The sequence below is a fragment of the Heteronotia binoei genome, chromosome 2 (genome assembly GCF_032191835.1).
Source record: "Heteronotia binoei isolate CCM8104 ecotype False Entrance Well chromosome 2, APGP_CSIRO_Hbin_v1, whole genome shotgun sequence".
NCBI classification, from domain to species: Eukaryota; Metazoa; Chordata; class Lepidosauria; order Squamata; family Gekkonidae; genus Heteronotia; species Heteronotia binoei.
In genome coordinates this window covers 24,019,007-24,034,937 of record NC_083224.1, presented here as the reverse complement: position 1 = coordinate 24,034,937, position 15,931 = coordinate 24,019,007, and the positions used below count along the sequence as shown (strand labels likewise).

Below are 15,931 nucleotides of genomic sequence, written 5' to 3'. Positions count from 1 at the left end.
TTTATGTAGCATGAACTTTGCATACTAGGCCACACCCTCCTGATGTAGCCAGTCCTCCAAGAGCATCCAGGACTCGTAGTACAGGGGGCCTACCGTAAGCTCTTGGAGGATTGGCTACATGGGGGGGGAGTGGCCTAATAAGCAAAGGAGTTCGTGCTACAAAAAAGCTCTGCATAGATCATTGCACTCCACTAAGGTCCCCACCTTCTCTTCCCCAGGCTTCATCCTCAAATCTCCAGGAGTTCCTCAACCTGGATCTGGCAACATAATCTCTCCCCCATCTCGCATCCGTGGCCAAATCTAGGTGGAGCCTGGGAAGGCCATGGCTTAGGGAGTTGGGGGGTGGGCACTCCTCAACAGGGTATGATGCCATAAAGTTCACCCTCTAAAGCAGCCATTGTCTCCAGGAGAACAGATTTCTGTTCTTTGGAGATCAGCTGTAATAGTGAGAGATCCAAAGCCATGTTAGCCTGTTGCTGCAAAATTGTAAAGAGTCCAGTAGCACGTTTAAGACTAACAAATTTTGTTGCAGCACAAGCCTTCGAGAAACACAGCTCTCTTCGTCAGATGCAATACCTTGAGCAATAACCAAAGATGCATCTGACAAAGAGAGCTGTGTTTCTCAAAAGATTATGCTACAACAAAATTTGTTAGAAAAAGCCCAGCAGGAACTCATTTGCATATTAGGCCACACACCCCAACATCACTGTTGTTTTGCCCAACAACAAAAAAGCACGAACTCCTTTGCTTATTAGGCCACTCCCCCCCATGTAGCCAATCTACAAAAAAGCCCAACAGGACCTGATTTGCATATTAGGCCACACCTCCAGCACCAAGCCAGCTGGAACGGCATTTCTGTGTGCATTCCTGCTAAAAAAAAAAGTTCTGATCTTAAATGTGCTACTGGACGCTTTACTATTTTGTAATAGTGAGAGTTCTCCAGGCCACACCTGGAGGTTGGCAGCCCTACATGAAGCCCCTTTAACCCTTTCCTTCCCTGATATTTTCTTGCTGAAAGGCACTGCTTCCTCCTTCAGTGTTTTTGTTTGTCTCAAGCCAGGTGGTTTTTCCAGATACCAAGATTTGAGAGTAGAAGCCCTTTTCTTAGAGGTGGGAAGGGAAGGAGGTGTGTGAGAGAGATGTAGTATTAGTTGCAAAACCAGGAATTAAGAGGAGGTGAATGGTACAAATAAAACATAGTACTTTATTAATTAAAGGCTCATGTCACTAACACCTCTTTTGTTAGAAAGGGATTACAGCAAGAGAACAGAGTGATGTGTCTAAGTGCACCTTGACTGAACTAAAATACCTTGAACAATAGCCAAAGAGCCTTCATTGGCATTGGCACAGGAGTTTCAGTTTCCTCTCAGGAATTCTGTCTTGTCAGGGACTTTCTGTCTGAACTGTTGGTGCAGAGAAAGCCTCTAGTAAAGGGACAGGACATTTTTCTCCAGGTAAGCTGCCAACCCCTAGGCACACTGGGGAGGAACGGTGACTCAGTGGTAGAGCATCTGCTTGGGTTCAATCATTCCCCGGCATCTTCAACTAAAAGGGGTCCAGGCAAGTAGGCGTGAAAAACCTCAGCTTGAGACCCTGGAGAGCCACTGCCAGTCTGAGTAGACAATACTGACTTTGATGGACTGAGGGTCTGATTAAGTAGAAGGCAGCTTCATATGCTCATATGTTCACTGCACGGGCTGGCTATGGTGTCATCATGAGTACCATGTAGGGTTGCCAGCATCCAGGTGGGGCCTGGAGATTTCCCAGAATTAGAACTGATCTCCATAAAGGATTTCTGGATCCCTCCTGGTCACCAGTGGGGCATGGGAGGACATGTAGGGTTACCAGATCAACATTGAGAAACTTCTGGAGATTTGGGGGTTGTCCTGGGAAGGACAAGACCTCAGTGGGGTGCGTTTTCTTTAGGAGATTGAAGACGAGCTGTAATTTTGGGGGATCCCCAGGTTCTACCTGGAGGCTGGCAACCCTCTCTCTCCAGTACAGAAATCAGTTCTCCTGGGGGGGGGGGGGAAATGGCTACTTTGGAGGATGGGCTTTATGCCATTATACCCCGCTGAGGTTCCTCTCCTCCCAAAACTCCATTTTCCCCAGGCTCCACTCCCAAATTTCCAAGAATTTTCCCATTTGGGTTCCCAGATGCCATCCCTGCATGCTTTAATAAGCCAGGAAGGTCATGGTTCAAGGAGGCAAGTGGTGAGCTTCATTGCAGCCAGGATCCTGTCAACATCTTCCTGAGAGCGATGGTTGAAGTGGTCTATAATTGGACCCAAAGATGGACAAAGGGCTTCCAGTTCCCTTACTGTAGCAATCTGCAGAGCTTTTTTGTAGAAAGAACTCCTTTGCATATTAGGCCACGCCCCTCTGATGTAGCCAATCGTCTTGGAGCTTACAGGAGACCCTGTCCTAAGAGCCCTGTAAGCTCCAGGAGGATTGGCTACATCAGGGTGTGTGGCCTAATATGCAAAGGAGTTCCTGTTACAAAAAAAGGTCCTGAATCTCAGTATAAATCAAACCTCAGTATGTATCAACTTGTGTTCATAAACCTCAAGATATATAAACTTGTGTTAATAAATAAAGTCCACTCAAGTCACTTATTCTCAAAGTCTGTATCATACCACAATTCAGCAAAATGGCTTGTGCCTTATTACTCAAGTCTCTTCCTGGATAAATTTCAAATGCCAAAAAGTCTCTTCCTGGATAAATTTCAAAGCGCTCCGAAATAACTGCTAGGAAAGACAGACTCTATGGTATTGTATCCCATTGAGAGCCCTCTCCTCTCCAAACCCCGCCCTCCCTAGGCTGTTACCCCCAAACAGGGACGCCAGTCTCCAGGTGCGTACAACAATACAAAATAGTCCCATGAATATCTAATAAACACACAGTTTCACCACGCTATAAATCTATTCCCAACAGCATATATAAATCCATTTCACATGTATACAAGTCTATATCCAAATAACATCATACATTGCTTCATAGTGATACATAGTCAAATTGCCAAATACGCTGATATTTTTGTACCTTTTATACCTTTCAAAGTCCTGGCATTGCAGTCTATGCCAAAGTTGGTAGTGTAAACAATTCCAGATAGAACCTTCAGTCACCTATAGATGACGTATCTCGAGGAAACAATGTATGATGCCACTCTTTAAGATATTTGGAGATAGACTTGTATACATGTGAGATAGATTTATATATGTTGTTGAGAATAAATTCATGTTTAGCTTTTCTTATGGTATTGTGTTGTGCCAATTACTGTAATATTTAAGATCAATGAGTTGTCTTTTACTATTACTACATTATGTCATGTTAGTACTTTACACTGTATTTATACTAGATTTTATTCTATTCCCTTTTTTGTGAAGTTATTGTTATGCCATTAAGGGTTTTGGAATTGGAACTGGAGAACAGATTTGTAATGTGGTGAAACTGTGTGTTTGTTAAATATTCACGGGACTATTTTGTATTGTAGCTTCGTTCCGTGAATCTCCCATTTTGCATTGTTAGCCTCCAGATGGGGCCTGGGGAATTTCCCATAATTACAGCTCCTCAGACTGCAGAGATCAGTTTGCCTAGAGAAAATGAAGACGATGATGATACTAAAATGAAGATGATGATGATTTATATCCCGCCCTCCACTCCAAAGAGTCTCAGAGCGGCTCACAATCTCCTTTACCTTCCTTCCCCACAACAGACACCCTGTGAGGTGGGTGGAGCTGAAAGAGCTCTTACAGCAGCTGCCCTTTCAAGGACAACTCCGAGAGCTGTGGCTGACCCAAGGCCGTTCCAGCAGCTGCAAGTGGAGGAGTGGGGAATCAAACCCGGTTCTCCCAGATAAGAGTCCGCACGCTTAACCACTACACCAAACTGGCTCTCCTATGGATGCTTTGGAAGGTGGTCTCTCTGGCATTAAACCCCACTGAAGTCCCTCTCCTCCCCAAACCCTGCTCAGGCTCCACCCCCAGGTATTTCCCAACCCAGACCTGGGAACCGTAGCCAGGAGACGCGTCTTCATGTGTCTTCCCCCCCAGCAGCTGAGTCCAGTTCTTAGGTAGGCAAAAAGCCATCTTGTATCTCTGAAAGCACCTAGAACACCTAGTGTGGCACTCTTAATTTAATTTTTCAATTTATACCCCTCCCTATCCTGCAAGCAGACTCGGGGCGGCTTACATTAAAAAACCTTACAAAACATCAAACAAACAACGTCCAACGAAATAATCTCATGATTACAGAATTAACAGAAGCCATGATCCACACCATTGGCAAGAAATCATAAACCACATATAGGCTGGTAGTGTTCAGCATAGCATAAACACCTAGATGGTAAAGGTGCTGGGGGAAGCAATGATTTCAGGGAACACCTGCTGGATCAATTAAAAGCCTAGCAGAAAAGCCTGGCGGAAGAGCTCTGTCTTAGTGAAGAATAGCCACTGTTTCCTACATATACACATCCCCTAAGTACATCTAAAAAGTCCCCTGTGCGAGCACCAGTCATTTCCGACTCTGGGGTGACGTCACATCATGATGTTTTCACGGCAGACTTTTTACAGGGTGGTTTGCCATTGCCTTCCCCAGTCATCTACACTTTCCCCCCAGCAAGCTGGGTACTCATTTTACTGACCTCGGAAGGATGCAAGGCTGAGTCAACCTTGAGCCAGCTACCTGAACCCAGCTTCCGCCTCGATTGAACTCAGGTCACGAGCAGAGCTTGGACTGCAGTACTGCAGCTGACCACTCTGCGCCACGGGACTCTTTTAAATATACTTTTAAAGTAAATCTGCTAGAATTTATTTGGTTGGGCTTCAGCCATTGAGTTGTGCTCTTCCTTAAAAGAGGGTCATACTGGGACAGCATTGCCGCTATATATATATATATTTTTTTTTTGTAAGAGAGAGGGAGGAAGGGTGACCAGATGCAAACCGGGACAGGTCTCTTTGGGTTTCTGACAGGTGTGCAGAAGGCAGAATTTCAACAAGTATCGCTTTTCACGCCCTGTCCAGAACCAGCTGCATCTGCTGGCATCCTTTTCCCTATAAAGCCATTAAGCACACAGGAGAGTTTCCTCTTTTGCATCTCATGGTCCTAGAGGGAAAAGGGAGAGAGTGAAGATGACTTTCCTCAAAGTTTTTGAGCAATATAAATCAGAGAGTTGGATCCATTCTACGAATTGCAAAGGTTTCCTCTAGCGCCGGAGGCTCTTTCTACTGGCAGAAGGGTCTTTACGCCAGAAGAAAATTCTTCGGTTGGTCCTTCAGATCCCATCCACTGTTCTTCATAGATCTCTCTGCCAGCCTGTTGATTGGTCCAACTGGGTGTGTTCCAGTGGGCTTACAAACCCTCTGTTGTAAGGAAAATATATGCAAATGGATGTGTACCTGTTCTTCTGATGATTTGCATAGGCAAATTCATTTGGCACAGCGCTGGGTTTGCTAGGTCAGTCCTTTGAGGAGTCCGTTTCCACAGACACCTGGATGGAAATTCATGTCCAACCCAGAATATTAATTGTAACAGATGGGATCCAGCCATGTGTCTGGAGCTTGGAGGCGCAGCCGTTTCCACTGGGGGAATCCAAACAGTGGACGACAAATGTATGCGTCTGACTCTATAAAAGCGATGCTATCAAGAGATTTCAAAGAAATATCTAGTCCTTCCTATCAGATGTCCCCTATCATCCAGTAGTTTAGGGGGAGGTATTTGTGAGTTTCCTGCATTGGGCAGGGGGTTGGACTGGATGACCCTGGAGGTCCCTTCCAACTCTGATTTTACGATCATAATTATTGGAGTCAAGTTTGGTGTAGTGGTTAAGAGTTCACTGACTCTTCTCTGGGAGAACCGAGTTTGATTCCCTATTCCTCCACATGCACCTGCTGGAGTGACCTTGGGTCAGTCATAACTCTCTCAGAACTCTTTTGCTCAAAAAGCAGTTCTTGGGAGAAATCTCTCAGTCCCACCTTCCTCGCAGGGTGTCTGTTGTGGGGAGGGGAAGGGAAGGGAGATGGTAAGCCGCTCTGAGACTCCTTCAGGTAGTGAAGGGCAGGGTATAAATCCAACCTCTTCTCCTTCTTCTTTGTGTGAGTTTGGGAAGCGGATGCCTTTGCCATCCAGTCCCTGAATCTAATAAAGCAGTTCTTTGTCCACGCACTAAGCACAGCAGAAGGACAGAATGATCTTGTACCCGGTTTTGCAGTTCATTATAAAGGAGCTGCTGAAAGAACTAAAAGAATGCATCATTACTTTTGGCACGTTCTCTGAATATAAAGGTAATGTTGAGGCAAAGACTGTTGCAGGGGAGGCAACCTGCACTGCACATGCAACACAGTAGCACACCAGACTACTTTGCTAGGCACAGCAACTCCTTTACTGGACCCCAAAAGCAAAGGTGGGGGATAGTCTAGTTGGCACAGGCTATGGCTGAGTACGCTGAAGGGCGAGATGGAAGCCATCAGGACCTCCTCAGACAAGTTCCCTAGAGAGGCAGCAGCATAGACGCTTTCCAAGAAGATAAAATAAAATAGGTGGGGTCCCTCTTGTAGAGCAGCAGTGGTTTAAAAATAGAATGTTGACTGCAGTACTTCTATACCGTGTTCCCTCTAAGCCAGGGGTGTCAAACATGTGGTCCAGGGCCAAAGCAGAACCCCGGAGGGCTCCTATCAGGCCCCCAAGCAACTGGCTGTCATCTGCTTCCTTCTCCTTCTCTCTTGCTTCCTTCTGCGTCACAGCTTGCTTTGCAAGGCTTGCTCAATTGCACAGGAGCTACAGAGCAAAATCTCTATTTTCTCTGTTGTCTGAGGCTCCTCCCTTGGAGAGGAATAGCTTGCTTTGCAAGGCTCTCTCAATTGCACAGCAGAGCTACTGAGCCAAGTCTCTCTTCTGTTGGCTGATGCTCTCCCCACAGTCCCTTGTGGAAGGAAGGAAAGAGCCAGAGCTTCCTTCGCCGAGTTCCCTGGATCCCATGGGAGAAATACAAAGAAAGCATCTTTAAGACCAATGAGTGCTAGCGTTTTAAACCTGTTTTAAGTTTAAAAAATATATATTTGTGTTTGTCTGTGTTCTTTATAAAATTTATCTCTGCTACCTAATCTTAAATAGGTACACACATGGCCTGGCCCAACATGGCTTGCCCAACCTGACATGGCCCAGCCCAGCAAGGTCTCATTTATGTCAGATCCGGCCCTCTAAGCTGAGTTAGTGTGAGCTAGCTCACAGATTTTGAGCCTCCAGCTCACACATTTTTGTCTTAGCTCAGGAAGGATGACCCCAGAGCACACTCATTTATGCAATCGCTCAGGACTTTAATGCCAGTCGCTCACAAAGTAGAATTTTTCTCACAAGACTTTGCAGCTTGGAGGGAACATGGCTTCTGTGGACTGCCAAAATGACAAAATCAAGGTTGAACTCTCCCCAGAATGACTTAACTGAGACTTTGGTCCCATTATGAGAAGACAAGAGTCATTGGGAAAGACAATAATGCTGGGGAAAGTGGAAGGCAGCAGGGATAAAGGAAGACCCAACATGAGATGGATGGACTCCATCAAGGAAGTCACAATGGCCCTCAATCTGCAACACCTGAGCAAGGCTGTTAACAAGAGGGCTTTGGGAGGGTCATTGAATTCATAGCATTGCCATAAGTTGGGAGCAACTTGATGGCACTTGACACAAACACACACTTTTGAGCATGGAAGTTTGAGCATTAACTCTCCCCTACGTGCCCTCGTACACCATTAGGACCCTGCGCATAATGCAGCTTTTAGGATTAGACATGATGCAAGGATCATTCCATCCTTTGCAGTCACAGTCCCATGTATATGCATGGGAAGGCAAATAGCTGATGTTTCATGCTGACATTTTAAAAGCATTCTCAATTTTATCACTTGTTCTCATGCCAAATTATATCTAGATCCAAAATATGCTGTGTGTCTGGCTAAGAAGAAAGAAGATATTGGATTTATATCCCGCCCTCCACTCCGAATCTCAGAGCGGCTCACAATCTCCTTTATCTTCCTCCCCACAACAAACACCCTGTGAGGACTCTCACAGCAGCTGTCCTTTCAAGGACAATTCCTACGAGAGCTATGGCTGACCCAAGGCTATTCCAGCAGCTGCAAGTGGAGGAGTGGGAAATCAAACCCGGTTCTCCCAGATAAGAGTTTGCACACTTAACCACTACACCAAACTGGCTCTCTCTAAGTACAGTAAAAGCCGTGTTAGCCGAAACTTTTTTATCCAGACAACTCAGTTAACCATTGCCTGTTGCAGCTTGCAATATCCATTGTGGGCAGAAGACCTATCTGCATACTTATTTACCAGTTGCTGTGGGCAGGCAAACAAGAGATCCCCTCTCTGACTGGCTCACTGCTGCTGATTTACTCTCTCGCACTCAGTGCTGAAGCTTCCATCAAGGGCAAGCAATAAGCCCGGCCTTTTGAAGGCACTGCTGCTTGTGGGAGAGGGCAGCTTTGAACCAGCACAGGTGGAGCACAGCAGGGCTAGTTGGGCAGTAGCAAAGCCAGCCTAAGGTAAGCCACACCTTCAGGATGCCCATGGCATATGCACCCTGAAGGAGAGGAAGGCCCAGAATCCACTACTGCTGATCTGTCCCCTTGCTCGGTGCTGAATCTCCTAGTTAGGACAAGAGAGGAGATGGGACCTTTGTAGACATTGTGACTAGGCAGCAGCCTCAAAAGGTAAAGGTGCAAGCACCAGTCGTTTCCGACTCTGAGGTGACATCGCATCACAACGTTTTCATGGCAGACTTTTTACATTGCCTTCCCCAGTCCTCTACACTTTTCCCACAGCAAGCTCGGTACTCCTTTTACCAACCTCGGAAGGATGGAAGACTGAGTCAATCATGAGCTGGCTACCTGAACCCAGCTTCTGCCGGGATTGAATTCAGGTCATGAGCAGAGCTTAAGACTGCAGTACTGCAGCTTCACCACTCTGTGCCTCGGTGCTCTTAGGCAGCAGCCTAGCTAGTCTAAAATGATCTATGAGCATGGCTTGGGGGTATAGTCAGCTCCAAGATGGGAAACACCTGGGGATTTTGGAGGGTGAAGCCTGGAACATGCGGGGTTGTTGGAATTACTTCCAGTAGTTTAGCAGCATGTTCTGGGCATAGCGCATCTGTCCCAGGAGCAAAGTTACATGGAGCCATTTTATCTTTGCAAAATCCATTTGAGTCCCTTTATTTCAGGAACTCCATTCTAGGCAGGATAGCGGAGAGACAGGATTCTAATCTAGTCTAACTAACTAAGATGACTGGAAATACAGGATTCACATCCTGCTCTCATGGTGCCAAGATGGAGAAGTTTGGCATCGTGTGACGAAGGGAAACATGAGGCCAGAAGGAAGGACAGCACATTTGATGAGCCGGCAACCCCATTTTCCGTGAATCCTGGATAACAACCTGGTTGCATGTGGAGGAGCGGGGAATCCAACTCAGCTCTCCAAGATTAGAGTCCGCGCTCTTAAACACTACACCAAACTCAACATTAGGAAGAACTTCCTGACAGAGCGGTTCCTCAGTGGAACAAGCTTCCTCAGGAGGTGGTGGGCTCTCCTTCCTTGGAGGTTTTTAAACAGAGGCTAGAGGGCCATCTGACAGCAGTGAAGATCCTGTGACCTTAGGGGGAGGTGTTTGTGAGTTTCCTGCATTGTGCAGGGGGTTGGACTAGATGACCTTGGGAGGTCCCTTCCAACTCTTTGATTCTATGAAACTAGCTCTCTGCTAGGTAGACAGTTGCTTGGTAGACAGGAACTCTGGTTTTTTGGCTACTGTGTGACACAGAGTGTTGGACTGGATGGGCCATTGGCCTCATCCAACATGGCTTCTCTTATGTGACACAGAGTGTTGGACTGGATGGGCCATTGGCCTGATCCAACATGGCTTCTCTTATGTGACACAGAGTGTTTGATTGGATGGGCCATTGGCCTCATCCAACATGGCTGCTCTTATGTGACACAGTGTTGGACTGGATGGGCCATTGGCCTGATCCAACATGGCTTCTCTTATGTTTTTAAGTGACACAGAGTGTTGGACTGGATGGGCCACTGGCCTGATCCAAAAGGGCTCCTCTTATGTTCTCAGCAAGGTATGATTCCACAGAGTCCACCCTCTGAGGCGGCCATTTTCTCCAGGGGAACTGATCTTGGTCACCTGGAGATCAGTTGTAATAGCAGGAAATCTCCGGGTCCCCCCTGGTGGTTGGCACCCATAGTGGCAGAGCATCTGCATGGCGTACTGAAGGCCCCAGGTTCAATCTCCAGCAATAATTCTGAAAGCTCTGCCTCTTGAACTATTGTCAAGGGTTTGCCTCTTCTCTTCACAGGCCCCACCCAAGGAGCCTCATCGCAATATTCCAGCTACCAACAGGGCCAGGGGCAACAGTACGGAACTTACAGAGCATCACAGACAGGACCATCTGCACAGCAACAGAGGCCTTACGGCTACGAACAGGTAAGTTAGGCATGTGGCTGTCGGGAGGTGGATAGGTTGACAGCTCTGGGCTGGGAAGTACCTGGAGATTTTGGGGGTGGAGCCTAAGGAGGGGTAGGGTTTGGGAAGGGGAAAGCTTCAAGAAGGGATTGGATAAACATATGGAGCAGAGGTCCATCAGTGGCTATTAGCTACAGGATATAGAGAGAACTTTCTGTCTGGGCCAAGTGATGCTCTGTGTTCTTGGTGCTTGGGGATATGACAGTGGGAGGGCTTCTGGAGTTCTGGCCCTGCTGCTGGATCTCCTGATAGCACCTGGGTTTTGGCCACTTTGTGATAATAGAGTGTTGGACTGGATGGGTGATTGGCCTGACTCAACATGGCTTCTCTTGTGTTCTTATGTTCTAACTTCTTCACCCAAAGAGTCATTAACAGGTGTAATTCACCACTGCAGGGAGTGGTGGCAGCTACAAGCTTCAAGAGGAGATTGGATAAACTTATGGAGCAGAGGTCCATCATTGGCTATTGGCTACAGCGTATTGTTGGAATTCTCTCTGGGGCAATGATCCTCTGTATTCTTGGTGGTGGTGGGGGCAACAGTGGGAGGGCTTCTAGTGTCCTGGCCCCACTGGTGGACCTCCAATAGGTCCCCTGGTTTTTTGGCTACTGTGTGACACAGAGTGTTGGACTGGATGGGCCACTGGCCTGATCCAACAGGGCTCCTCTTATGTTCTCAGCAGGGTATGATTCCACAGAGTCCACCCTCTGAGGTGGCCATTTTCTCCAAGGAGACTGATCTTGGTCACCTGGAGATCAGTTGTAATAGCAGGAAATCTCCTGGTGCCCCCTGGCTGGCATCCCTAGTGGCAGAGCATCTGCATGGCATACTGAAGGCCCCAGGTTCAATCTCCAGCATATCCAGTTAAGGATCAGGTAGCAGGTGATACAAAAGACCTCCACCAGAAACCCTGGAAAGCAACTGTCAGTTTGCATAGACTATACTGACCTTGACAATAGTCTTGATGCAGTTTCAACCGCTTTCATGCGGTTACCAATGCTCCTTCTAAGCTGTGGGATCTTGGGAGCAAAGGTTTTACTTTGTGAGCTGCTGGCATTAAAGTGTGTGAGCTACTGCATAAATTAGTTTGCTCCGGGGCCATGTTTCCTGAGCTAAGACAAAAATGTCTGAGCCGGAGGCTAAATAACTGCGAGCCAACTCACACTAACACAGCTTAGAGAGAACACTGGTGGTTACTGATGTGCAGGTTAGTGGCATCCCTACGCCAAAAAAAGGTCTTGATAGAATGGCCAGTGGGAAATGGCATTTTTGCAGTCGTGTAAAAAGGGGTGTGTGTGTAAGGTTTTTGCTCCGTAATGGAAAGGTGTCTCAGTTTTATTCCAGGAGTTTTGCTGACCCTGCCTTTATAGGAGTTATATACACTACAGCAGGGATCCCAACTCTTTTTGAACCTGTGGGCACTTTTGGAATTCTGAGAGCAGGCAATGGGCCCTGTAACAAAATAGCTGCCATGGAAGGGGGGGTGGGACTGCTTACAAAATGGGTGCTACGAGGTCTGGGTCCTATCACAGAAACACTGGGATGTTTCTCAAAATGTCAGAGGAGATCTCAAGGCGAGCACTTTCCTGTGGAGCGGGCAGTTGTTTCCAAATGGGGGCTTCTTCAAGACACCCCCAGGACTGTTCTGAAGGAAAGAGGAATGATTAGATTAGCTGGTTGTTTGTGGGGCGAGATGTGTGGGGAAAGAAGCAAGTGGGCACAATGGAACACATCTGCAAGCACCACATTAGGGGATCACAGGACAAAGTTTGAGTCCAGTGGCACCTCTAAGACCAATTCTGGGTATAAGCTTTGGTGTGCAGGCATACTTCTTCAGATACAATCTTCAGATTGGGGAGGGGCGGTGGCTCAGTGGTAGAGCATCTGCTCGGTAAGCAGAAGGCCCCAGGTTCAATCCCCGGCATCTCCAACTAAAAAGGGTCCAGGCAAATAGGTGTGAAAAACCTCAGCTTGAGACCCTGGAGAGCTTTGATGGACCCAGGGCCTGATTCAGTATAAGGCAGCTTCATATGTACACAAAAGCTTATCTCTAGAATCAAACGTTGTTGGTCTTAAAGGTGTTATTGGACTCAAACTTTGTTTTGTTGCTTCAGACCAACATGGCTACCCACCAACTCTTCCTCTAAGCTGTGGAGTCTTGTGAGCAAATATTGTGCTTCGTGAGCTACTGGCATTAAAGTTGTGAGTGAGTCATTTGGCTGCTGCATAAATTAGCTTGCTCTGGGGCCAGCCTTCCTGAACTAAGATGGAAATGTGTGAGCCAAAGGCTAAAAAAACTGCGAGCTAGCTCACACTAGCCCAGCTTAGAGGGAACACTGCTATTCACCTATCTATCAGAGGCTGGACTCTTAAGGAATTATATACCCTGCTAAGCCAGTTTGGTGTAGTGGTTAAGTGTGCGGATTCTTGTCTGGGAGAACCGGGTTTGATTCCCCACTCCTCCACTTGCAGCTGCTAATGTGATCTTGAGTCATTCACAAGTTCTCATAGAGCTGTTCCTCACAAGAGCAGTTTCTGTTAGAGCTCTCTCAGCGCCACCTACCTAGCAAGGTGTCTGTTGTGGGGAGGGAAAGGGAAAGACTCTCTGAGACTCCTTTGGGTAGTGAAGGGTGGGGATATAAATTCCTCCTCCTCCTCCTCCTCCTCCTCCTCCTCCTCCTCCTTCTTCTTCACAGTACTATAGAATTAAGCCTATGTAGCATTCATTTCCCCTTCCTGTGGAAGCCTGGGAAATGTAGTTTGTCAGAGTCTCTGAAAGAGCTCTAGCCAAGAAATAATTCCCAGCTCCTTTGCCAGATCGGTTCTTACGGCTCTCTGGGGGAAACCCAGGCCATTAACCCTTATCTACAAGCAGCCTGTGTTTGATTTGTCATGGTGCTCTGAAGATCTGCAGAAATGATTGCACTGCTCTTTATCCTAACATCTCCTTTTCTGTCGTCATTTAACAGGGCCAATATGGAAACTATCAGCAATAAAAGGCAAAAACAAAAAAAAAACACCCACCTGTGTTGGATTTGTCCCAATATTGATGTCCGTCTTTTGAACTTTGGATGTACGGACAGTTTTTGGTTCTTCGTAATATGTCGGTTACCCCTTAGCACAAAGGACCATCTGTATGTGAACTAGTATTCATTTCACGCTGGATATGAAGCAATCCACTTCTGGTAACGAGGCAACGCTTTACTGGTTCGATATATTTTTGGTGCTGTGTATAGTATCGTACATTGATACAATGCAGAGGCTCTTTCCCCCAACCCCTTTGTTGTTTTTAAATAGCTTTAGAGGTCATCAGAGTGGTGTGCCTAGCCCCCTGCCTCTTTTGGGGGGAAAAGGCTACAATATTCTGCAATACATCAGACATGCGCATCGGCGGCATCTTCATTCTTCATTGAGGCCTCAGTGGTGAGCATGAAACATCAGCCCAGATGTGTGTCCTGCATTTTGCAGATTCTTGCCTTTGAAACCCAAAGATTTTAACTGAGCCACCCTGCAAACAGGATCCTCTCTCTCTTTGTTTGTTTGGGGTTTGTGTTCTGCATCGTGCATATTTGGCATAGGTTTGATCAGGGCTCTTTTTGTAGCAGGAACTCCTTTGCATATTAGGCCACACACCCCTGATGTTGCCAATCCTCCAAGAACTTACAGGGCTCTTCTTACAGGGCCTACTGTAAGCTCTTGGAGGATTGGCTACATCAGGGGTGTGTGGCCTAATATGCAAAGGAGTTCCTGCTGCAAAAAAAGGCGTGGCTTTGATTAGTTGACTAACTGATTGGTACCCTGCCTTTTAACCCAAAAGGGTCTCCAGAGGTGGCTTACGCTCAGAGCCAGTGTGGTGTAGCAGTTAGAGTGTTGGACTTGGATCTGAGGGAGCCAGATCTGAATCCCCGCTCTGCCATGGAAGCTTACTGGGTGACCTTGGACCAGTCACTGGGTGACCTTGAACCAGTCACACACTCGGCCTAACCTTCCTCACAGGGTCGTAAGGATAAAAGGGGAAACTTGAGGAGGAGGGATCGTGGCTTAGTAGCAGAACCTCTGCTTGGCATGCAGAAGGTCCCCACTTTATCCCTGGCATCTCCAGCGAAAGCAATCATGCAATATTAAAGCACTCTCCTGAGACCCCGGAGAACTGTGGTTTGGGTTGTCAGCTCCAGGTTGGACAATATCTGGAGATTTTGGAGGGGGAGCCTGCAGAGAGTGGGTTTTGGGGAGGGGAGGGGAGGGCCTCCAACAGGGTACAGTGCCATAGAGTCCACCCTCCAACACAGCCATTTTCTCCAGAGGAACTGACCTTGACCATCTGGAGGACAACTTAATATGGGAGATCTCCTGGAGGTTGGCAACCCTATGTTAGTCAGCGTCATATGTTCAAGGAGAATGATGCTAGCTGCACTGGTTCCCCACTGGGGAGAAAAGGCAGGATATAAATGGAACAATTAGATAAATAAATTGCGTTGAACAATGAAATATGATTAATTGGGAGGGTTCTTCCGTTCCTGCCGACCATGCCAGAGTATTTCAGTGTCCAGCGACAGTCTCGTATGGCAGCGATTGGAACTTTGTTAAAGGTTGGAGCTTTTTTAAATGAGTTGTCTTCCTTTAGGGTTTATTGTCTATTTAACCTGGAAACAGATCCTGTTCTGAATAAGATGCACGTGTTTCCTATTAATAGATCAGTAATAAAGTATTAAATTGGAAAAAGGTGAGCCGGAATTCCAAGGAGCTCACCTTAAACTGCCAGAGAGGAGGGACTGTTTTATCTTAGCTGCACTGGGAATGTGACAAACGTGTATTGGAGCATGGGCCAAGAAGCTTGCAGTCGCTAAGGGGAAGAACTGTCCCTTCATACCCATAATGCACCTGCTGAGGCGGGTAAACATCCATCTTTCTTGAGACGACGTGCAACCCTATAGAATAGTACATCCCTGAGTATTTTATGTAGGTTTAGAAACTTCTCCACATTGGCTTCAGCCCTGTACCGTAGAATATAAACTGAAGGTATTCGGTGAGGCACTTTGAGGGTGTCTTATTTGAGTAGGCCCCACTAAAGGTGTGTTGGGTTGGATCCCAAGGGACCATCCTGTCAGCACAATATAAGAACATAAGAGAAGCCATGTTGGATCAGGCCAATGGCCCATCCAGTCCAACATTCCAGTGGAAGAACTTCCTGACCGATAGAGCGATTCCTCAGTGGAACAGGCTTCCTCAGGAGGTGGTGGGCTCTCCTTCCTTGGAGGTTTTTAAACAGAGGCTAGATAGCCGACAGCGATGAAGATCCTGTGAATTTAGGGGGAGGTGTTTGTGAGTTTCCTGCATTGTGCAGGGGGTTGGACTAGATGACCCTAGAGGTCCTTTTGAACTCTATGATTCTATGACTCTGTGTCACACAGTGGCGAAAA

General features: G+C 47.0%; 1 protein-coding gene across 1 annotated transcript in view; it reads left to right on the top strand.

Annotated features, from left to right (window-relative positions):
- The window catches only part of SS18L1 (SS18L1 subunit of BAF chromatin remodeling complex), a 49,707-nt gene extending 35,870 nt beyond the window's left edge, over nucleotides 1-13,837 (top strand). Inside the window, exons 10-11 of the mRNA XM_060233223.1 lie at nucleotides 10,347-10,474; nucleotides 13,481-13,837. Coding sequence (XP_060089206.1) covers nucleotides 10,347-10,474; nucleotides 13,481-13,507 — 155 coding nt within the window. The 3' untranslated portion in view covers nucleotides 13,508-13,837. The remainder of the gene's footprint in view (nucleotides 1-10,346; nucleotides 10,475-13,480) is intronic.
- The last annotated feature ends 2,094 nt before the right edge of the window (nucleotides 13,838-15,931 follow it).